Source organism: Odocoileus virginianus, chromosome 31 (assembly GCF_023699985.2).
Source record: "Odocoileus virginianus isolate 20LAN1187 ecotype Illinois chromosome 31, Ovbor_1.2, whole genome shotgun sequence".
Classification (NCBI taxonomy): Eukaryota; Metazoa; Chordata; class Mammalia; order Artiodactyla; family Cervidae; genus Odocoileus; species Odocoileus virginianus.
In genome coordinates this window covers 27,893,190-27,918,686 of record NC_069704.1, presented here as the reverse complement: position 1 = coordinate 27,918,686, position 25,497 = coordinate 27,893,190, and the positions used below count along the sequence as shown (strand labels likewise).

At 37.1% G+C, this 25,497-nt stretch overlaps 1 protein-coding gene across 3 annotated transcripts in view; it reads right to left on the bottom strand.

The window, feature by feature from the left end:
- SLC35D2 (solute carrier family 35 member D2) overlaps window positions 1-25,497 on the bottom strand; it is a 54,764-nt gene that overhangs the window by 12,273 nt on the left and 16,994 nt on the right. For 2 of the 3 annotated variants that reach the window (XM_020888980.2, XM_070459499.1), the window contains exons 4-9: window positions 21,853-21,920; window positions 16,019-16,090; window positions 14,573-14,641; window positions 9,143-9,245; window positions 7,560-7,652; window positions 2,266-2,333 (exon numbers count right to left, since the gene is read on the bottom strand). In XM_020888980.2, the coding sequence (XP_020744639.2) occupies window positions 2,266-2,333; window positions 7,560-7,652; window positions 9,143-9,245; window positions 14,573-14,641; window positions 16,019-16,090; window positions 21,853-21,920 (473 nt within the window). The remainder of the gene's footprint in view (window positions 1-2,265; window positions 2,334-7,559; window positions 7,653-9,142; window positions 9,246-14,572; window positions 14,642-16,018; window positions 16,091-21,852; window positions 21,921-25,497) is intronic. The other variant, XM_070459498.1, reaches the window with a different exon arrangement.

Here is a 25,497-nt window from a genome sequence, read left to right as displayed (position 1 = left end):
GACAAAGAGTAACTCACAAACACAGGCTAGTAGATTTTCTTCCAAAATTATTTGTTCTCAGTCAGCAACTAGGATATAAATATCTTACTATGGTTAGGCATTCAACAATGGCTGCCTAAGTACTGAGAGCATTCAGTACTCACCACTGCCAAACAACCAATGCCTGGAAAGAACACATTATTTGAGAGAATACTGGTTTTGAAAGAGGCACAAGAGGTTGCCCAAAATCCCTCCTTTGAAAACAGGAGAAGCTGGGTACAGGATCAGAGTACATCAGGGCAGAGGCCAACATCTGGGCCTGAGCCCTGGGCCAAACCTCAGATGAGAAGAGACACTAGCCCACTAGCCCAGACCCTCAAAAAGGCCTGGGTGGTCCAAGTCAGGAGCACCCCTGGCTACCAACAAGACTAAAAACAATCTGTCCATTCAGGAAAGTTTCTCAAATTCCTAATTTTGGTCCACAAAACTGTGATTAATTAAGATGAATCTTAACGATTAAGATTGAATCATATGCTTACAAATCACAGGTCACCAAATACCCAAGAAAACAAATCATAATTACATTCACAAACACATATTGAGTCAACAACCTATATATTTAGATTCTCAATAACTGCAGATATTGGAATCATACAGAATAGCTATGTGTGTAATATTTAAAGAAATAAAAGATACAGCCACAAAGATAACCAGCAAAAGAATGTCATGAATGAACAGATTAAATTTTTTAAAAACTGTGGAACTTTTACAAATAAAATTGTTAAAATCAAAAACTCCAGTGGGGAGGAGCGAGAAAGGAATAGGGGATTAAGACGTATAAGCTGCTATGTATAAAATAATCTATAAGGATATATAGTACAACACAGGGAATATATCCAATACTTCATAATATCTATAAATGGAGGACTATAACCTTTAAAAACTGTGAATCACTATGCTGTATACCTGAAACATATATAATTGCTGTTGTTTAGTCACTAAGTCATGTCTGACTTTTTGCGACCTCATGAACTATATAGCCCACCAGGCTCCTCTGTCCATGGGATTCTCTTGGCAAGAACACAGGAGTGGGTTGCCATTATATATTATTGCACATCAACTATACCTCAATAAACTATAAATTTTTTTAAAACTCCAAGAAATAGGTTAAACTTTAAATCAGACACAGCTAAAGAAGGAATTACTGAGCTGGAAAATATACATAAACACTTTTACTGTAAGAGACTACATTATTGCAAGTAAGATCAAGTTTAAGAATTGAAGAGTGTTAATCAAAGAGATCATGAGTTGTCTCAGTCCATCTACACAACAATGAAAATTGTAGTACTAGTAATCAAAAAAAAATAATAATAAGGGGAAATTCATCTTTCTTCACAGGAATAATCTTTGGACAAGTAATTCCAAGACAGTCATTCAAAGACCCTTTCTCATGGGGTAAGACACAGGTGCTTGCGTGTACATGGAGCCCAGCCCAGGAAGGATACTTAAAAGACTTCAAGCAGTGGAGAGGAAGTCTCTTCAAAACTTCTAAAGAGGAAAACTTCAGTGAGCGCCACAAGGCAGGGAAGAATGGAGGGTAGCTTATGTTCCCCTGTGCATCCTTTTGCAGCTTTTAAATTATGTATTATCTATTAATGAAAGGGAATTTTCAAGTTTGGGGAACATATAAAAAGACACAAACTGCAAGGCCCCTCAACAGAATGATACACCTGAGGAAAATTTTAAGAACAAAAGCCTAAAATTATTGGACAGTGGCTTTAGCAAATCTCCTCAGAAAACACCCTGAATATAACAGGTACAGCACTACAGAAAACGGTTATTTCCACATATATTATGTGAGGTGAGAATCTTGGGAAACTCGGGATATTGGGACAAAGGCAAAAAACACATTTGAACGTGATAGGGGAACTGACTTTATTTCAAACTAACTTTCAGAAATCAATAGGCAACATCATATTTTGGAGGTCATAGGTCCCGATCCACTCATCTGCTACAGGGCTTTGTGAAATTGCTCCATCATGTCCAACTCTTTGTGATCCCATGGACTGTAGTCTGCCAGGCTCCCTAATCCATGGGATTTTCCAGGCAGGAGTACTGGAGTGGGTTGCCATTTCCTTCTCCAGGGCAGCTAAAGGGCTATGTCTCAGAAAAAGCTGGAGAAGCACAGGCTAAGGGATTTTGACAAAGCAGAGAGAATATATATTTTGATTTGACTTATCAAGAGATACCACAGACCAAAGCTTCTTCTTATCTATGGCTTCTTACCCCAAAAAACAGGAAAGAAGAAACTGTATGATAAACAGAACATTCTTCCATTGATTGAACTCAGTAGCCTATTGTTAAAAAAAAAAAGCAAAGAAAACTAATGGTTAGAGTAATAATACTGGTTTTATCAATTTGCACACTCTAGTACAAATTCCACTTTCACAAACAGAAAAATACAGTTTCAAAACTCCTGGGTAATATCAGCTGTGAGACATGGGGCAAATTACTTTTCTTCTCTGAACCTGAGGCTCATTTCACAAAATGGGAATTATTATTTTAAAAACTGCCTCAAAGGTCAATGTGAGGATTTAATGAAACAGTTTAGAACCTGGCAGGTGGCAAGAACAAAATTACAGCTATTATTGCTGTGGTTACTTTTAAATTTTTACTAATTTCTAGTCATAAAATCAAGGTTGTGTTCACTTTTTAATAATCTTAAAAGAAAGTTTATTATAAAATTAATAATGTTGGCAAGACTAAGAAAACTTTTAAGTTCACAAACTATTTTCAAGAATTTGCACAAAAGGGAAAGGGTGGAAGGGAAATTCCCTGATGGCCCAGTAGCCAGGACTCAACACTCTCACTGCCGGGGCCCAAGTTCCATCCCTGGTAAGGAAACTAAAAGCAGCAAAGAAAAAAAAAAAAGAATTTATAAATGCTTAAAAGTATCAAGAACAAATAAACTATTGTTTCCTATTTACAAACCAATCAAGTAACTGGGGTAAAGGAGCTGGTAGAGAAGTTTAATGCTCAGCTTCTTCTCTTAGTCCCTAGGTGAGAAAATAAAATTAACCCTTTTGAAAAGATAGGTAACCATAAAAAGAAGTATTGTATTCATGATTTTTCCCTTGGCTGAATCCAAAAATGATTTTACAGTGACTCAACACTATATGTAAGAATGTGCTGAATAACAAGATTAAATATGACTTCTATTCACTTTCTATTTAGCAATACTTTATTACAAGCCAAGTTTTAGTAACTTTATAGATTTAACACTAAATCCTCTTTAAGCTTGCAGTTCAAATTTTTAAACCAATTAAAGTGGAATTCTCTTCTCTGACTAGTACAACCTCGTCACACTTTACTGTCACTGTTTCATGAGTAATACTTTGCCCACCTTCCTTATGAAAAAAATACACATTAAATGTTGATAACCACCAAACCTGGTTGATGGGTACATGGGATCTGCATACTATTCTCTTTCCTTCTGAATAGGTTTGACAGTTTTCATAATAAAACTTCTTTTTAACACTTACTTTTGAAATAAAAAATATAATAAATATAAATCTGTCTTACTGGCAAGACCCAAGCCAATCAAAGGATCAGAAAACATCCAGGACATGTTATGTCAAGATTGTCAAAAGATCAAAACAAAACAGAAACTTATGGAAAACACTGTGTCTGAAAAGTTAAATAAAATTGGGAATAAGAGAAAACCATATGCCCCAAACTTCAAACCAAAGATAGGAAATGCTTATCTACTCAAAGAACTGGGAGTATTTATGAAAACAGTAAATAAAAACTGTATGTTCTTGATACCACATAAGCCATTGAGTGCTATATGGTAATTTTCATAAAAAATATTTGGATTCATTGCCAACTTCAATTCTGATAGATTTTAGTTTTATTCTGTTCCTTTAATAATGATGAAGCTATGCTGGTGGCATTTTAAAAAATCAAATAGAATGACACTTATTTAAAAACAGAAAATAATTTAAAATGAGTAACAATAAAGTACTTCCTGCTTTAAACTTACTATTTCTATGAAAGTATGCTGGAGTATGAATCTTTTTCATTTTTCATTATTTTCTTAAATCAGAAAAAAGTTCTATTATTTATTTCTATTCATCAACTGCAATACATTAAATGTACTTTGAACTTATTGCAGTGATTTGATTAACTAAAGAAAGTTTGCACATTATTTTCCAGGTGCCTAATTTGTTAACAAGAGGAGCTGGCATTACTGACTTTGTTAATCACAAACAGAATCAAGGTGCTATTACCAGATCTGCTGACTGTGGAAGTCCAAGGTCCAGGAATACAGTGAGTCACACACATGAGTCTCAACAGAATCTCTGACCCTTCCAGTCAACTGGGAAAAATGACTCATCAAAGTACTCCATTAACAAGAGAAGTTAACCTTTCACTCAAATTTATTGATCAACTTTCAATACAATCAAACCAAACTTGGTAATAAAATGCAATTTTATATTGCAGACTAACACACCTAATTACATAAGTTCACTACTTTGTTATATTTTGTTCACAGTCTAAAATGGGTTCAGCTATGGTTAAAAGTGACCAACTAGAAGAAATTCATGATGATTCAGTGAACACAGGGCAGAACAATCAAGTGAAAGAAATGAAAATCTTACTAGTTTTCCTACAGAGTTTTTTAAAATTACTGATTACAGTATCTCATCTCTTTTGGCATCTCTTACCATGTAACAAGTTTAAGTGAGTCAAATTTTTAACTTAATGAATTTTGTATTTTTGTCATCTTATAGAGGCCTTCTCTTACAGAAAAAAAATTTTTTTCTGATAATAATTTTTCTTAGATGTTTAAATAAATCTATATATTTAGCTCTGATCCATCTGGAATTTCAGAGAATAATTATCATTGCTTGGGCTCTAAGGTAGCTATAGAAACTTCTGTTTGAAATCTTAAGAGACTGATCAAATGGAAGAGGCTAGATAGGGTAAATACCGAGATACTCCAGCATGGGAAGTCAGAATAGGAAAACAATCTTCTCCTAGAACACTAGAACTCAGTAAGCTGAAGAAAATCTAAGGTCTCTTATGCTTTCTAAGCTACAGTGATAGGTCATGCTTTTTCATATATGAAGGAAAGAAACAAACACTTTCAATATACAAATTTAAAAATGGAGATTACAGCAGAGGGTGTGTTTCTAGAGCAAGAGAGCCTCTTGGATCTATCACCTACTTTCCTTGGAAAGTTATTTAAATAGTGTGCCCTAGATTCCTTGTATATAAAATGGGGATAATTAATAATACCTTCTCCTCAGGCTACTGTGGGAATGTAATGAGATAGTTCATGTACACTGTTTCAAACAATGTCTGATAGAATGATTCCTCGGTAGTTATTAGCTATTTTTATTATTACATGAGAAAGTATAATAATTCTGCATAATAATAATTACAGCAGGTGGCAACTTCTGAAAGCACCATGCTATAAGTTTGTAAGTCAATAAATTGAATGTAGAAATACATATTCCTATGGAAATACTGTTATAAATTATTAACATAATACATGTAGTCTATTTTCAAAAGGTACCTAAAATTCAGTTTCTGGTCACTATACCATTCATAACATTGTTTCTATGGCGAAATAAGCTTTTAGTTTCAATCAAGTGTTCTAAAAGTTTCTAGATTTAAATTCTAGAAATAAATATATATCTGAAAAGCTATAAAGCATCAGAATCTCAGAAGAGAGAAATTCCAGAGACTCAAAAGAAAAACTCATTTTTATAATAATGAAATGAGGCAAGCCAATAGGACTACTTCATAGAGGGCTCATAATTTCACCTTGTTTATGTAAGGCTGCTGACACAAAATTGGTTTAATTGAAAGTACTGTGTTTTTACATACTCTGCCCTTGTTCATTATTAATAAAGACACTTGGGGTGCTTGTTTTAACTTCCAATATTCTGAATTAACAGTGAGGCCCAGGTTCACAAACTGAGACTTCTATATTAAAACTGGTGTTTCTTGGTAGTTTTCAATATAAACACATGGAAATGGATGTTTACCCCTGGGGACATTGCTACTAAGCCAGTCCACTATTCCCTTGTTCTGAGAGAGGAATTAGAAAAGGGAGAAAGTATAGTTCTGAGAAGGAACAAGAAGCCCTGATATTCACCCCAGAGTCCCCAGGAGTGACTTCTGAAGTCATTCAAACCCCCAGCGGGCAACAAGGGGCACTGATGCTCAACCAGTGTGCACCAGATAACCACGCTGCTAAATACAGAAATGCTATCATATGGCAGGTCAGCGTCTGCTGTGGTGGCAGGGGTGGGGGGCTGTCAATACCACCCCAGCCTAGCAACAACAGGATTAATGAGGGTTAATGCCTGGCTACTGCTGCGGGGGGTGGGGTGGGCACCTGTGGGAGAGGCCAGAAGGCCACACGGGACAAGGGTTTTGCCCAACACACCTTGTTGCTCACGTGAACTTCAAGTGGTCTGTCTGGCAGCTTTCTGAGCCAGCACATTTCAAGGTGGCCATTGAAGACGTTATGGGGTGAACATTCACCCTTCCTAAGAGATACCCCCATGCCCCAGCTGAACCTCATATCCTTCTGCTAATTTACCTGTCTCTGACAGGTATGCAGCAGATAAGTGAACAGGGCAAATACCAAAAGAACAAGACCTTCTCAAAATTCCAGATCCTGGAATATTTAGAGGCAGATGCCATGAAGTCTGGGATTAGCTTTAAAATACTCCAGGGGAAGAAGGGGGAGTGAGAGCAGATGAGAACAGATGAAATAAGAATGGTGAAATGCCAAAATATGCTGAAGTTGTGTGATGGATACATGCGAGCTCATCAAATCATTCTTTACTTTGTGTGTATGTTTCCAAATGTCCATAATAAAGGTAATAAATAAGTAAATCCATTTTTTAAACTATCAAAATCCCCTTCAATGTTAATTAACTTTCCCAGGGTCCTCATACCAACAAAGGGGAAAGGGAGATTCAAACTCCAGATTTTAGTTATTGTTGTCTTGCTAAAAGCTTCAAGGCCAGAGCTTTTTTGACTACATCCTGATACTGACCCGGGGAACAGACTTGTGGACTCTGTGAGAGAAGGCGAGGGTGGGATGTTTCAAGAGAACAGCATCGAAACATGTATATCTAGGGTGAAACAGATCACAAGCCCAGGTTGGATGCATGAGACAAGTGCTCGGGCCTGGTGCACTGGGAAGACCCAGAGGGATGGGGTGGAGAGGGAGGTGGGAGGGGGGACCGGGATGGGGAATACATGTAAATCCATGGCTAATTCATTTCAATGTATGACAAAAACCACTGCAATGTTGTAAAGTAATTAGCCTCCAACTAATAAAAATAAATGGAAAAAAAAATAAATAAAGACAAATGCAAAAGAAAGCAAAGTGCCAAAGGTATTACTGAGGATATCAAACATCTTGCTTTTGGAAATCCTAGTTACCTTCAGACACTTCTTTCCTTTATATACTTTTTATTTTAATGAGTACTACAGGTTAAATATTAAAATTGTGACGACTGCTAAGTAAAAATGAATGACTGTCATCAGCTTACCTGTCGAAGGTCTCCAGTGGAGACACTAATGATAAGAGTTGGGATAATCATGAAGCAGGCATTGTAGAAAAGCACTCCATATTTCCCTAACTCCTGCAAAAGCCAAGAAAACTCCACTCAATTTTAGAAATATAAAGCATCAGATTTCCTGGAGCCATTTATTTGCCTGGAGCTATTTATACAACCATGTACTTATGCAGAGTTAGAATACACATTCTGACCAGTTCTGTATTTGAATATTTTCAGCAAATTTCTGGTGTAAAATAAAATGCTTCATTTCAAGAATACTGTGATTATTTTTTTTTTAATTTTTGTTTTACCCAAAAAATGAGATATAAAATGGATGGAGCTGGATGGACTCCGAGGTTCCACTAATCTTTAACATGCTAATTGTTTTTTTTTTTTTTAAAGCATGCTATTCAAAACAGGAAGTCTGGAACAAAGTCAATAGCATTAAAAATGTTAATATAAACAAAACTTCTTAAAAACATCTGCTCCTTCTATTAAGGAACAGCAGGGTTAAAACACCAGGTATCTTGTTTCCAATTGTGCATAAATTAAATTTTCATTAAAGAGACTACATCCACCACTTTCCATACAGGGTGACATACTGTGATTCTCAAAAGGCAACAAACCCAGTTTTGTAAAACCGCCATTAAAAAACAAATGAGAATACAGAAAAATACAGTGCAGATAAAAAACAGCTCATAGGAATAAGCCTGTCCATCACAGCAAACATCCTCACTCAACACAAAGAACTTGGAACAAAGGAACATATGCCTGGCCCATCCTCCAGAGCTTCCGGCACAGCTGGGATGGGGGTAAGGGTTTGGAGCTCCAACCCAGGGGCAGCCACACGGGAGGAAAGCCCATCTGCCCGCCCGCCCCTCATGGAAGGGCCTGATCATTTATCCATTCCAGTCATCTAGCTCCACAGAAGAGGAAACTGAGGTTTGGAGAAGTGCAGTCACATTAACCCATCAGCCTGGTGGCTCAGATGGTAAAGAATCTGCCTACAATGCAGGCGACACGGGTTCGATTCCTGGGCCAGGAAGAGCCCCTGGAGAAGGGAAGGGCAGCCCACTCCAGTATTCTTGACTGGAGAACTCCATGAGCAGAAGAGCCCAGTGGACTATAGTCCATAGGGTCATAAAGAGTCGGACACCACTGAGTGACCTTCATTTTCACTTTTCCCAGCAATACTTGTATCTGTAACCCACATCTCCAGACTCTCAAATTAGAGCTGCTTTCAGAATATTCCTGACTTTACTTGATCACTAATGGTGATGGTAAAAAACTTCTAGTTTTACTTTGCCTTTCAAAAAGATCCCCTTTCTATGTAGCATTCTTTCTTTGCACCCAAAATAGTGCCTGTTTTTCCATTCCTACCTAATTTTCACCCAAAATTTTGCATGACAAGGAATAACAAGAACCTATGCACAGTATAATTAAAAAGAAATCAGTAATCTGTAGATCATAACATGTAAATTAAATTACATGCTCGCTTTACAAGTTTATTTTTTCATGTTATTTCAGGGGTCAGATGACAAAGCCAAAAAGCCAAAGGAGTGAAAATCTGGTACCTTTGGGTCCATTTTCTGTTTGGTATAAACGCCATTCGCTGCTGTGAAGATATCATTCAGGAAAACAAAAATATAGCCTTCCAAGTTAAAAGCAAGGTCAGAACTGGGAGGGAGAATACAAAGGAATATGGTTATCAGAAACTCACAGCTTGACCTCAGAGGCCTTCCGTTTTGTCTTTCCCTGATCAAATCCATTTGTAGTGCTAGTAAGACTGCCTTTTCTCTGACATACTTCCCCCCTGTGTGGCGGTGAATGGCTAATTCTTCTCCCCTGCCTCCAGACAAGAACAAAATCAGGCCACCAGGAGGCTTCAACTTAATCAGAACAGCTTAAAACCAGACGGACATTAACCATCTTTCTTTGACTAGGAAGCCCTTGTTTTGCTAATAAATCAGCATGAGCCTTGTTTTTCTAAGGGGAGTGATTTGTTCAACCCACCTGTGGCTTTTCTTATTGTAGTACGCAGGGCCATCCCCAGAGTACAGCCCTCTGGGGACAGCCGGGCAGGGACAGGCCAAAGAGGTCAAATGAGGGACTGACACGTCCATCTGGCCCCCAGTCACTTTACCACCAGTACCCTCCCTATCCTGTCTATCAAAAAGGCAAGGCAGGGTCCATTTCCTTCTCTGCTACTCCTCTAAGGCCTCTTTCTCCCCATTCTTTGAAGCCATCTCTTCAATTTCCATTGTAAATAAACAACACTAGTATAAACATGTTTGAGGGGAATAGGGCAAAGGCAGGAGAATAAACAACAGCTAAGCCCAGAGATGATTCATCACCTGCACCTGACCTTGCAAACAGTACCACACCCACGTCATAATTCATAAGTATGAATAATATACTTATGAATTATATATTGTCAAGGAGGTTTCCTCTACCATCTTTGGGTCAGTATCTGGGGGCCTGCAAACTTAACTGACAATAGACAGCATAACAGGAGAAAAAAATACAAATTGTATTAAATATTTTACATGCACGGGAGTTCACAGAAAAGAAATGAAACTCAAAGAGGTGGTTAGACTATGGAGCTTATATACCACATAAACATAGCAGAGGGTGTGGGCCTCAAGGAATAAATCAATTGTGGAAAAGGCACTGGGAAATATACAAAGGAAACTTATGGAAGATAAGGGTTATTTTAATAAAGTCTGCTTATGCTGACTCATCTTGGTGCTGACTCTCTGTGTCTGGTGATAAGAACTGCTTTCCTCTTCCGACCGAGGACCAGGGACACCTTCACAAAGGGAAATTTATGGTCTTCTTTTAGGCAGACTTAAAGGGGAGGGTGGAGAACTCTTCCCACACTTGTTGATTCTCAATTGCCTTCAACTCAAAATAACATTTACGTCAAAGTGGCACATTTTGGAGCGGCATATCCTCATCCCCTTCAGTATCAGAATATTTCTAACCAAAAAGAGGGAAATATGCGAAAACTGCATCAAGATTGGAATGCAAATTGAACCAGACTTTGCCTGAAGCTTCCACTGGTATTACTTACCTACAAACATATTTGTGACATTATAATTTTAAATCATTGTAAATCGGAATTCTGTGGTTCAATCACAAAAATAGAATCTCTCAAAGGAGAGTTTTCCAAATCTGCCTACCCCATTCAGCTCAGTGTAAAGAAGAACCTGAACAGAAGAGGGGCTTATTACTACAGGGGACTGGTATATGTTACAAGATTCTATCGAAGCTCCTGAGAGTCTAAACTAGAATTGTCTGGAAAATGTAAAACAGTGTAAATAAAATAAGGATTTTGTATAACAAAAAAAAAAAAAAAAGAATCTGCTATCCTTAGGATGGCAAAGAGTTGAATGGGCAAAAAATGGGATTCCAGAGGAATGGAAAGGAAGTCTTTTACTCACTTCCTCAGAGAGCCTTAGGGGAATTCTTGAGAGTTTTCACATCTCCTACTTGTGGGGGACCAAGAATTCCCAACAGCATCTGTTTAGACCAGTTGTGAAAGCACAGAAGTTTGAGAAGAATTTACTTGTGTTATAAATGGGGGCGGATTCATGGTTAACCCTTGGGATGTCATTTAGGGCTGTTCACAGACATTCTGTTTCAACTGTTGTTGGCCACGTGACTTGCTTTGGTAATACATGTCACTTCTGGGGAAAACTTTGGAGATCCAGTGTACAATTCCCCACATGCCTTCTTCCTTTCTTAATGAGAAAGGAAACCCGCTTTGAGGCAGAGGCTCCATCAGCCTGGATCCCTGAATAGCTATAATGGGCAGAGCACCCCCATGGCATTAACTGATGTTGGTATGTACGTGGAGTGGGGGGGAGTATATTTGGTATGTTAAACAATCAAGATGTGGGGACTATTTGTTATAGCAGCCCAAACTGGCTCATCTGTACTTGCATTTGATGAATTAACTTGAGTGACAGCAAAGAATGGTGGGGTTACAGCTGGCCTGCAGCTAAGACTGCACTCATCACCCATAGGAAGTTTATCCATTCTGTGGGTGCTGAGGAAGAAAAAGTGGAGAATTACTACTCCAAGCTGGCTCTTGGGTAGAAGCCCGATGTTTCAGGAAGCACTATTTACCCCTTCAGCTCATTAGAGTTATCACATATGTTAAATATGAGCTGAATTCATACCAACTGCTTCTGGAAATGTGCCTTCACACATAGAGTACCTGAACTGATATCCCTCATCAAAGACTTACATTTTTATAAACTAATTTTTGTAAAAGTCTTCAATGACTTTTAAGTCAGTGGTCTTCTCGAAACCTAGAAAAGAGAGGAGGCCAGTGGAGACCTCAGAGCCCTGTAGGAGGAAGGCACTTTCAATAGAACAATCCCCTTTTTAGCTACTTTATGTATCTATTTTATGTAACAAAATAGTTTGAACAAAAGTCTTCATGACCAAAACTTGGGCTCTAAGTGTGGCTGCTTAAGATCTGTACCAGCACTGAAACCAAATAGGCCAGCTTTCAAGGGAACTGAGCTCAGACATAGCTAGAATTGGAGAAGAGGGAATTACAGATAAAAATTCAAATAATAAACCCTGGCCTAGGTAAGGGACTAAACACATTTATAGCAATAATTTGTTGTTCAGTTGCTAAGTCATGTCTGACTCTTTGCAACTGCATGGGCTACAGCACACAAGGCTTCCTTGTCCTTCACTATCTCCTGGCATTTGTTCAAATTCATGTCCATTGAGTTGGTGATGCTATCTAACTATCTCATCCTCTGCCATCCCTTTCTCCTTTTGCCTTCAATTTTTCCTAGCATCAGGGTATTTTCCAATGAGTCATCTCTTTGCATCATGTGGCCAAAGTATTGGAGCTTCAGCTTCAGCATTAGTCTTTCCAATAAATATTCAGGGTTGATTTCTTTTAGGATTGACTGGTTTGATGTCCATGCAGTCTAAGGGACTCGCAAGAGTGTTCCCCAGGACCACAGTTCGAAAGCATCAATTCTTTAGCACTCAGCTTTCTTTATGGTCCAACTCTCACATCGCTACATGACTACTAGAAAAATCAGCTTTGACTATATGGACCTTTGCTGGCAACATGATGTCTCTGCTTTTTAATACACCATTAGGTTTGTCATAGCTTTTCTTCCAAGGAGAAAGTGTCTTTTAATTTCATTGCTGCAGTAACCAACCACAGTGATTTTGGAGCCCAAGAAAAGAAAGTATGCCACTGTTTCCACTTTTTCCCCTTCTATTTGCAATATAACAATAATAAGCATCATTATTATTGCTAATATCTGTCACCATCTACTAGGATGGAAACTCCACGAAGGCAAGAATTCTTGTCTGTTTTATTAACTGCTGGATTCTCTAGCACATAGAATGATGCTTGGCATACAGTAAATGCTTCAAATGTTTCTGTTGAACTCAGCCATAAATTAGAGTGAATCCTGGCTCACTATTATCTCATTTAATTCTCACAAGTGACCGTATAGGTAGGTGGATGCTATTCTAATCTGCACTTAACAGTCAAAATAACTGAGACACAGGGAGGCTGACTAGCTTGTTCTTAGTTATCCAGCTGGTAAGTGAGGAGACTAGAATAAGGTTCCAGACATCCTGGCTCTGTAGCCCACACCATTAATTTGCAATTGATGATCTAGAACTCTTGTTTCTAAATGAGTTAATGAAACTAGTTTAGCTGAAATTCCTCCAACCTTTTCTTTCTTCCCTTCACTTCATGTAGGTTTTTCTCTTCTATTACTGTTGTACCTCCATATCCACAGGGGATTGGTTCCAGGACCCCACACCTCTACCCCCTCCATATGCAGATACCCAAATCTGTGCATGCTCAGGTCCCTTATATAAATCGATGTGCAAAGTTTGTATGTAACCTATGTTGTTGTTGTTGTTGTTGTTGTTGTTAGTCACTCAGTCGTGTCTGACTCTTGACCCCATGGATGTAGCCCACCAGGCTCCTCCGTCCATGGAATTCTCCAGGCAAGAATACTAGAGTGGGTAGCCATTCCCTTCTCCAGGGGATCTTCCTGACCCAGGGATCAAACCTGGGTCCCCTGCATTGCAGGTGAATTCTTTTACGATTTGAGCCACTGGGGAAGCCCTAATCTATGTACACCTTCCCATATACTTTAAATCACCTCTAGATTACTTATAATACTTAGACAATGTAAATACCATGTAAATAGTTGCCAGTACACAGCAAATTCAAGTTTTGCTTTTGGGGATTTTCTGGAATTAAAAAAATATATTTTTGATCCACACCTGGTTAAATCCACCGATGCAAAAGCCTCAGATACAAATGGCTAAATGTATCATAAATGAGGAAACAGGCACAGAGAGGTTAAGAAAGAGCTGACAGACAGCAGGGTTAAGTTTCCAACCCAAGAAAAGTAACTGCACACACACTTTAAACACTGTGCTATAAAAGGAGTCTGAGTGCCTGCTTTCAGATGCAAACTTGAAGTCCTTATTCCTGGTCAGGCTTATTAATGAATAAGATAGCAGTCATACACTGGTATTGGCTCATGTCCCAAACATACAAATACATTTAATGAGAGTATTCCACCCTTGGAAATATTGACCGCTAAGGCATTACCAGATGATAAAACAAATCAGCATATAAGGGCTTTATAAATCTGTTATATTCTTAGCCTAAGAACTTCTCAAAACTCTTGGTAAAATTTTTATATTGAAGACAAACATTCAGTAATAAAAGTACACAGTTCATTCCTTTTATGAAGAAAAGCTGTATTAATATCTTGTAATGCTCTCTATACATATTTCTCGGAAATGTTCTGGCCAACTTGGAACTCAGTTTGACTTTCACAGTAATATATGGAGGTTTCACTAACATCAACAGATTTGTCTCTTAGCTGTTCAATTCAACTGCAACCAGATGGAAAATGAAAAATGAGGACAGGGCCAGGCCTGTTGTCAAAGACACAAAGGAGTTATTGAGCAGAAATAGTCCAAAGTCTTACCCAGCTGCTATGAAAGCACCAAGAATGATGGCAAAGACACTGACAATGATGTTCAAGGAATATTGTTTCCTGTAATAAATAAATAGTGGATGGATAGATAGGTAGATAGATAAAGAAAAGGAGGAGGAGAGGAAAAATATAAATTATACTTTTAAATAAACTGAGAATAGACATTGTTAACAGTTTTATAGCTATCATAAAATCTAATGAACAATGTTTTATGTCAAAAGAGCACTAAAAGCACATTAAATGGATTAGCAAATCAAACCAAATTTACTCTATTTCTTAAGTATTTGTCTTAATCTAATTACAAATGTATTTCTCTGTTCTCACTAGAGAGATGGAGGGACAAAAATGTATAAGAGGTGAAGTAAGTCAGAAAGAGAAAGAAAATATTGTATTCTAATGCATATATACGGAATCTAGAAAAATGGTACTGAAGAATTTATTCACAGGGCAGCAGTGGAGAAACATACAGAACAGATTTAAGGACATGGGGAGAGGGGAGGAGAGGATGAGATGTATGGAAAGAGTAACATGGAGACTTACATTACCATATGTAAAATAGATAGCCAACAGGAATGTACTGTCTGGCTCAGGAAACTCAAACAGGGGCTCTGTATCAATCTAGAGGGTGGGATGGGGAGGGAGATGGAAGGGAGGTTCAAACGGGAGGGGATATATGTATACCTATGGCTGATGCATGTTGAGGTTTGACAGAAAACAGCAAAATTCTATAAAGCAATTATCCTTCAATTAAAAAAAAAGCAGAAGAGCTCCTGCTGGTAGGTCTAGCTGGTTTGTACTTTTATCATGCATCCAAAGATTAAGATAAAATTCAATAGTAAAACTTAGAACACTGGACCAACATCCTAATTTCATTGTTAAGTAATCTCCACAGCAAAATCAAGAATCACCATTTCAGAGTCAACCTGAACATCTTTACATGAAATTTTTAAATCAACATTATAAGAATTAATTTATTCTGATGTTACATCATAATTACTGCATCAGAATGAATTTCCCTGATCCCCTGCACACATACTATACATGTGGACACATACTATATAGTATAGTACACGCACTATACATGTGGACAACTATTCCTTGCCATTCCAAAATCAGTGTATATTCCATTCAGCTCAGAAAACAGATTTACGTCTGTTTGGCAGTGATTGTTTTTTTAGAATTTTCTACTACACACGCATACTACTTGCCTAATTGTAAAATTATAACTTAAAAAAAAACCACTCATAACATGTTAAGAAACCATGGAAATAGGAGTCTGCTTTTAAATGAATAAACCATTGACCCTTAAGTTATTACAACAAGTACTTCAAACCAACTATTTGTAAAGATGACTAGATGTTGAGAATTTGCTAGGTAAAAATAATGTGGGCGTGTGGGGAGAGGACACCAAAGGAAGAGAGGAAAAACAAAAATCACCCGAGTATGATGGTTTCCAGCAGTAAAGTAAGTGGAATGGTAAATTTCCTGAGCACAGTGAACATCGGCAAGCTGTCAGAAAAGAATCAAGTATAATAACATCAGACAACAAGTATTTTTTTAATGTTTCACATTTTTAATTAAGCCCATTAATTTTCTAAATTAAAGGAGTTAACTTTAATTATCACATATGTTACTAAGTCATATAAAATAATAAAAAGAAATGGAAATTTAATAATTTCATGCCACTTTTACTTATTAGCAATTCAAAACATCATACTATCCAACTATTACAAAGTGTTGAAATTACAAAGATTGTGTTAAAAGATTATACAATGTGAGCCAATATACCCTTTGACAAAACAAGTTAGGACTAGGTATGGACAGTCATTAATTGGTCCTAACCTCAGATCTAATTACTTCTTGTTAGGAAATTTACCCTAAGATAATAACTCAAAGAAAAGGAAAAATTCATGTGCACAAAGATGTTCACTGCAGTCGTGTCTTTGAAGACAATATCAGAAACAATCTAAATATCAGACAAGGCAATGATCAAATAAATTCTGGTTAAATCCACTTGAGGGAACATTATGCACTAATTCTATAATATAAAACTTTACCATTCTTAGAAAACAAACGTTAAATAAATCAAGGAGGTAACGAAACTATGTAGAGTCTACAACTGTAATAAGATACATCCTATGTACAGAAAGAGACTAAAAGTTATTATTTAAAATAGTATGCAAGAGGATAAAATCACAGGTAATTTTCCCTAAAAACTTTATGTAAAAGGCCACATTCACTGCCTTTAAAAATACTTATGAACCTTTCACTCAAAACCCAGAGATTCCAGGACATAGCTCAATGCACAGCCACAGAATGCCAGGGCTGGAAAAACCCACCTCCATCAGTTTCTAGTGTGACTCTCAGAAGATGGGACCTAAAGAAGGAAAGTCAGAACCTTAAGGGAGAGGGGGCAGCTCCTCCTGACCAGCCCTGTGGAGGGGTTTCCCACGACAACCAGAGAGCAGTGCAGAAAGAATTTTCAGGAACTTTATATCCACACTTAAAGATGTTTTATGAGACTGGTTTGAATGGCCTTTTTCAAAGCAAGATTTAAAAAAAGTCATTATTTTCAATTAAATTCAAAAAATATATTTTTAGATGATGCCTTTTAAAAAGCAGCAAGGGAAATTCCCTGGTGGTCCAGTGGTTAGGACTCTGCACTCTCAGTGCCAAAGACATGGGTTCGAGCCCTAGTAGGGGAACTATCCCATAAGCTGTACCTTGTGGCCAAAAAAGAAAAAATAATAATAATAAAATAAAAGCAGATATGGATACTTAATAGTAAAAAGCTGAATGTTCTTCCCCTAAGATCAGGGATAAGACTAGGATGTTTGCTCTCATCGCTACATCTATTTCATATTGCGCTTGAATTTCTAGATAGGGCAAATAGTAAAAAAAAAAAAAAAAAAAAGCATATAGTTCAGAAAAAAAGAAAGTTGTCTCTATTTTCAGATGATATATATCTAGAAAATCCTAAGAAGTCCACCATAAAATTATTAGAACAAATGAAATAAGTATGCATGAAACAAAAAGAATATACAAAAATCAACTGCACTTCTATACACTAGCAATGAGCAACCCAAAAAGGAAACAAGCAATCCAAAAAGGAAATTAGCAATTCCATTTATGATAGCATCAAAAAGAACAAAATTCTTAGAAGTAAATTAACAAAAGCAGTGTAAGAACTGGAACACACTACAAACTACAAAATATTGTTAAAAGATGAAAGAAGATTAAAGGGAAAGACACTCCATGCTATGGATCAGAGACTTAATGTTGTTAAAATGGAAATACTTCTCAAATAAATCTATAGACTCAGCAAAATCCCTATCAAAATTTCAACCACCGTTTCCTCCAGCAATGGACTAATTCTAAAATCAGTGTGGAAATGCAAGAAAACCAACAAACCAAAACAATCTTGAAAAAGAAGAACAAAGTTGGTGGGCCTAATTTCAAAACCTACTACAAAGCTACAATTTTCAGTATTATCTAGTACTGGTTTAAAGATAAACATTTAATCAAAGCATTAAGATTGAGAATCAAGAAATAAATCTTTCTAATTCATTAGAAATGTTAAATTAATTTTTAATAAGAGTATTAAGACCATACAATGGGGAAATAACGGTCTTTCAATAAATAACGCTGAACAACTCAACATTCATATGCAAAAGAATGATTTCGGACCCCTACCTCATTCTATATATAAAAAATTATCTCAAAATATATCAAAGACCTAAATATAGGAAAACTATAAAACTCTTAGATGAAAGAATAGGATTATATCTTTATGACCCCAGATCAGTCAAAGTTTTCTTAGACACAATGCCAAAAGCATAGCAACAATAACAAAAAATAGATATATCAGACTTTACCAAAATGTAAATGTTTATAAATAGATAACATATGATAGATCCAAAGGTTGTCTAAGTAGAATCTTAGACAACCTTACTAAGGAATGAAATTTTGATACATGCTACAACATGGATGAAAGTTAAAAACATTACACTAACTGAAATAAACTGGACATAATAAAAGGACAAATATTGTATGATTCCATTTGTATGAAATATCTACAACAAGCAAATTCATAGAGACAGTAAGTAAAACAGAGTTTACCAGGACTGGGGGGGAGGGGGGATGGGGCATTATTGTTTAATGGTATAGAATTTCTGTTGGGGATGATGAAAACTTTCTGGAAATAGGTAGTGGTGATGGTTGCTCAAGATTGTGAATATATGTACTAAACTGTCCACTTAAAAATGGCTAAAATGTTTATATTAGGTATATTTAACTTTAATTATTAACTAAATTTTTAAAAACTTAAAACTTCTGTGCTTCGAAGTACACCATCAAGACAGTAAAAAGACAACCCACAGAATATGAGAAAATTTTGTAATCACGTATATAATAAAGCACCTGTATCTAGAATATATAAAGACTTAAAACTCAATAATAAAAAGATAAATAACCCTATTAAAAATAGGCAAAGGACTTGAATAGACATTCCTCCAAAGAAGCCATATAAATGGCTGATAAGCACATGAAAAGATGGTCAGTATCATTAATCAACAGGGAAACGAATATCAAAACCACAGTGAGATACCACTTCACAACCACTGCAACAGCTATAATCAAAAAGACAGACAATAACAAATTTGGCAAAGAATGTAGAGAAACTGTAACCCGCATACATTGCTGGTGGGAAAGTAAAATGGTACAGCCACTTTGGAAAACAGTTTGGCAGTTCCTGAAAATGTTAAACACATATGACTCAGCAATCCCACTCCCAGGGATGGACCCAGTTGATAGCACTTAATCGAGCCCAAAACCATGGAAGGCATCTTGGTCTTTCTTTTTCTCATACCCTGTATGTTATTCATCAGGATATATATCCAGCATCCATACTATGGCCTCACTCTCAAAACAAAAATAACCAGGGGACCCTTGGAGAAATGGCAGAAAAAGTCTGATAAACCTAGACATCATGTGCCAGGAAGCAAGGAAGTAATCAAAGCCTATTGGAGCCCTAGAACACAGGAGCCAACTCAAAGAGCTCCCACTGACCTCAGATAATACAATTTAAGCATCAAAAGAAGATGCGTATAATGAACTAAAACATTAGGTAAATGAAACAAACAGCTCAATGGAACAGAATAGACAGCCCAGAAATAAACCCACACAAATAGAATCAACTGATCTCTGACAAAGCAGTAAACACAGTTCAAGGGAGAAAGACTAGCCTTTCAAACAACCAGACATCTCCATGTAAAAAAAAAAAAAACCTGAATCTAGACACAGGCTTTATATCTATCACAAAACTTAACTTCAAAATGGACCATATACCTAAATGTAAAACATAAAACTTCTGGAAGATAATGTAGGAGAAAATCTAGATGACCTTGGTTTGGCAATGAATTTTTAGATAAAATATCAAAGGCATAATCCATGAAAGAAAAAAATGATAGTGGAACGTCATTAAAATGTAAACTTCTGCTCTGAGAACCGGTGTTAAGAGAATGAAAAGGCAAGCTATAGACTGAGAGAAAATATTTGCAAAGTGTGTATGTCATATGGGACTTGTAAATAACAATTCGTGAGTTAATAATGCTGGTAAAAAACAAAACAAAAAAACAGCAGTTCACTACTGAAGGTGACACAACACTGGCTTATTACTCTGAATGCTTATAAATAAAGCTTTTATCCTGCCTTTCCTGTATGAAATGGTGAATGAAAATTTGTATTCACTGAGGAAGTTTAGATAATAATTGCAGAAGAGGAGATATATTTTAGAAAATCATCATTTTTCAATTTGTAATGAAATAATGTATCTATACAATGATCATCAATGTGTGCTAAACTCATTAGGTAAAAAATGGATGGGGAACGTTCTAATAAAGGAACCAGACTGACCCCTTAAAATCATTAGACAGAATTTTTGATCAATTAAATATCATTAGAAGTGGGATAAAACATTATGTGCCCTATGAAGTGATGCAGAAGAAAGAATCCAACATCACTAATAAACTGATCTTGCCTGAAAAACTGAATCTGAATTTGATTAAGCCTCTAGAATCAACTACCAGTTTACTGAAAACGGGAGACAGAAATACCACATGACACTATGTAGAAGCAATTTCCTTCCTTTCTCTTCAGTCTTACTTGCGGAAAGCCTTCATCTTCCTTTTCTGCTATGCATGCAGAAAAGTACTGAAGAACACTTCTAATAAAGATGTTTCTAAGATCACTAAAAACAAGAAACCCTCATCTACCCAGACCCCCAGTGCAAGAGCGGGGCAGCTATCAGGGTAAGTGAAGGCACTCCCACACTGCAAGTGGGCTCAGAGACGGGCCAAGAGGTTACATGGCAAGACAGCACCAGCACAGGAAGCTTTAATACAAATTTGAGATAATTAAGGAAAATTGGCTGACCTAATCCCAGAAAGAAACAACTCAAAGGCATAATCAGAAACAGGATTGCACATTTCGTTTTTCACAACCGCCACAACCTGCCCTCTCCAATCAAGAGTGAAAGGCAACAGGCCCCATTTCACACTTCTCAGTGTTCTATGTACTTTCTCCTTCTGGTCTACTTCCTACCTGCCTCTTTTCTACTCTTCCTATACTAACAGACTTTATTCCGCTTCTGTCACCCTTTCATAAACTTGATTTTCTCATTACTCACATCTTTTTCATAAGTTTCGTGTCCCGAATGTGTATTCATTAGGCTACATATGTCACACCACATTTTCCAATTTATAGGATGACTTGTTCAGTGTACACTTCCATTTTCATTTTTATAGTGACTATTAACAAAGTAGTCAAAGGACCATAGAATAAATGCAAATGCAAATTTCAGAAATATGTATCACATACTTGAAAATAATGTCATTAATTTTTCCTTCTACCAAACTTGAACTATACGAAAACTGACTGAGTATTCCTGCTTTTATAAAACTGTGATGGAATCAAAAGTTACACAGAACCACATTCGTATAAATGAATCTTCCTGGAAAATCTCACACATTCTCTATCTTGATTTCTACAGATCTCACATTCTATCTTCAGACTTGGACATAAAGAAAACTATATCAGCTTTTTAACATTTCTAAAGCATTATCAAACTCAAAACTACCTTACTTCCTTAAATTATGAAATATTATTATCTTCTATATATAGCCCAAGCAATATCTTGAAAAATCAGTTTATCTCTGTGACACTAAAAGCAAACTAGTGAAAAATCGCCAAGCAACCATTATTTTGCACTCTACCTTAATTTACTTGTGCTTGATAATCCACTTATGTGGTTTCCAACGTAGAGGAGAGGCAGAGGAAAGAGCTTCAATAAAAAAAAGAAAGAATATTTGGTTAGAACTCCAAAAACATTTTCCCTCATCAATAAAGATGGTGACATTCACTCCCCATCAGAAAGCAAATCATTCAGAGTTCCTTTCCTTGCAATGACTGAATTTTCCAGAATCCAGAACACATATAAGTTTCTCTATGTGATCAAAAAATAGGTCTGCAGTGATATCGATAATGCTGGTGGTGGTGGGGAAGGTGGACAGGAACAGAAATATTGACCTTGCCCATATTAGCAGACTGTTTCCCTAAAACATAGCTCTGAACAAGCACCCCTCTTGGTGGAGACCCCAGCCAGGTTGGTGAGTTGAGGATGGGTGCTTATAGTTTATAAACTCTATAAATATAGCTCATGAATGAGGTTCAGAAAGCCGTTGAAAAGTGTGCAAACTTCTGTTATCTAGGCATATAAGCATTTTTCTGGACGAAGACAAAGATTCATATCTCACTGACGTGTCAAATAGTTAGTGACGCTTTCAAAAAGTTGTGTATGCTGGCCACATTACTTTGTCTTAAAGGCCTGGAATAACCAAATATCTACCAAGGTTAAACAATGTAGCCTGTTCTTCCAAGAAGGAAGCATCTTCTAATTTCATGCTTGCAGTCACCATCTGCAGTGATTTTTGGAGCCCCCCAAAATTAAGTCTGTCACTGTTTCCACTGTTTCCCAATCTATTTGCCATGAAGTGATAGGACTGGATGCCGTTACATTAATTTTTGAATGTTGAGTTTCAAGCCAACTTTTTCACTCTCCTGTTTCACTTTCATCAAGAGGCTCTTTAGTTCTTCTTCACTTTCTGCAATAAGGATGGTGTCATCTGCATATCTTAGGCTGTTGATATTTCTCCCAGCAATCTTGATTCCAGCTTGTGCTTCATCCAGACCAGCATTTCACATGATGTACTCTGCATATTAGTTAAATAAGCACGGTGACAATATACAGTCTTGACGTACTCGTTTCTGGATCTGCAACCAGTCTAACCATGTCCAGTTCTAACTGTTGCTTCTTGACCTGCATACAGATTTCTCAGGAGGCAGGTAAGATGGTCTGTTATTCCCACCTCTTTAAGAATTTTCCACAGTTTATTGTGATCCACACAGTCAAAGGCTTTGGCACAGTCAATAAAGCAGAAGTAGATGTTTCTCTGGAACTCTCTTGCTTTTTCGATGATCCAACGGATGTTGGCAATTTGATCTCTGGTTCCTCTGCCTTTTCTAAATCCAGCTTGAATATCTGGAAGTTCACAGTTCACGTACTGATGAAGCCTGGCTTAGAGAATTTTGAGCATTACTTTGCTAGCATGTGAGATGAGTGCAATTGTGTGGAAGTTTGAGCATTCTTTGGCATTGCCTTTCTTTGGGATTGGAATGAAAACCGACATTTTCCAGTCTCTGTGGCCACTGCTGAGTTTTCCAAATTTGCTGACATACTGAGTGCAGCACTTTCACAGCATCAAGTTTTAGAATTTGAAATAGCTCAACTGAAATTCCATCACCTCCATTATCTTTGTTTGCAGTGACGCTTTGTAAGGCCCACTTGACTTCCCATTCCAGGATGTCTGTCTCTAGCTGAGTGATCACACCATCATGGTTATCTGGGTCATGAAGATCTTTTTTGTACAGTTCTTCCGTGTACTGTTACCACCTCTTCTTAATATCTTCTGCTTCTGTTAGGTCCCTACCATTTCTGTCCTTTATTGTGTCCATCTTTGCATGAAATGTTCCCTTGGTATCTCTAATTGTCTTGAAGAGATCTCTAGTCTTTCCCATTCTATTGTTTTCCTCTATATCTTTGCAGGCTTTCTTATCTCTGCTTGCTATTTTTTGGAACCCTGCATTCAAATGGGTATATCTTTCCTTTTTTCCTTTGCCTTTCACTTTTCTTTTCTCAGCTATTTGTAAGGCCTCCTCAGACAACCATTTTGCCTTTTTGCTTTTCTTTTTCTTGGGGATGGTCTTGATCACTGCCTCCTGTACAATGTCATGAACCTCTGCCCATAGTTCTTCAGGCACTGTGTCTATCAGATCTAATCCCTTGAATCTATTTGTCACTTCCACTGTATAATTTGTCCCTTCCACTGTATAAGGGATTTGATTTGTGAAGTGTTGTAAGAAGTGAAACTAACACATCCCCCTGCCTGAGGCTTGCCACTCTAGGAGATAATTGCAAGAATTAAATGGTCTTTTTACTTTGTTTCCTTACCTCCCCACCATCTCTGATCCATAAAAGAACCTGGCATTCAGGCCTCAAAAAGACGGTTATTTTGAGGCCTAGCCTGTCTTCTTAGTCAGCTGGCTCCCCAAATAAAGTCCCTTCTTTGTCTCAATGCTTCATCTCTTGGATTTATTGGTCTACCGTGTAGCAAGTAAAGTCAGCTTGGACTCCTTAATACAACCACAATTAGAAAGCATTTATTCTCTGGCACTCAGCCTTCTTTATCGTCCAAGTCTCACATCATACATGACAACTGGAAAATCCATAGTCTTGAGTACACAGTTTTAATTAACAGTAATCTTCTGAAGTTCCAACTATCTCATCTTTGTTGCAAAAAATTTTACATATGCTGGCTCCTCCCTTACCTCTTTGGAGCACTCTCTCAGAGCGATCTCAGCTGAGAGACTGCCTCTTGGGCTTAAGTCCTCATTTCGTCTTCAAAATAAAACATAATTCTCAACTTTCAGGTTGTGTGTTTTTTTCTGGTCAACAATATTCTGGTTAACAGTGTTCAAGTGACTCAATCATACAGCTGGTGATATTACAATTTCAGGGGTTCTTAGGTATTAAAGAGAATCAGTTGCCCCTACTATCATATAGAATTCAAAATAAAGGCAGTACTGACTTCTAGTTTCTGGTAACCTTGGGCAAAATCATTTGTGCTAATACCGCTGCTGAAAACAATTAAAAATGCTAGGCAAAATAATTTAAAACCTTCATAAAGGCATGAAAGGACTAGGAAGATAGTGAGGAACTCCTAGGTCAAAAACAAAGGGAAAAGAGAAACCCAGAGAGAAACAATGGAAGCCAGAGATAGCAGAATTACATCTTTGAAGCTCTGCCAAAGCAGAATTCAAACAAGAATATATTTCAAAAACAAAGGAATTTTTTTTTCCTTTTTCAGACAAAAATGAAGAGAATTTAAGCAGACCATCAGTAAATTCTAAAGAGCTGGTTTCAGTCAGGAGGAAAATGGCAAGTGTGAGATCCACAAAGGAAAGAAAAACAAAGGAAGCCATAAATATAAATGGACATTTTCTCAAAAGAAAATTAAAATGTATGATGAGATCTAGAGTGTTAAAGCACTTAGTGGCAAGAGCATATAAGTTGGGAGGAAAGGTAAATGGAGTGAAAGTCCTTACATTGTTGACAGGGAGAATACATTCACCATTATAATCTGGTAAGTCAGGCATGCCCGTTTTGAATTCCAGGAAAACACTAAGAGAAGTGAAACAAGAGTTCCACCTAGTGCAAGTAAACACTTTAATGCACCAGGAAGTTTTAACTAACTTAAAATGTTAGGCACCTATGGGAATTCCTTGGCAGTCCACTGGTTAGA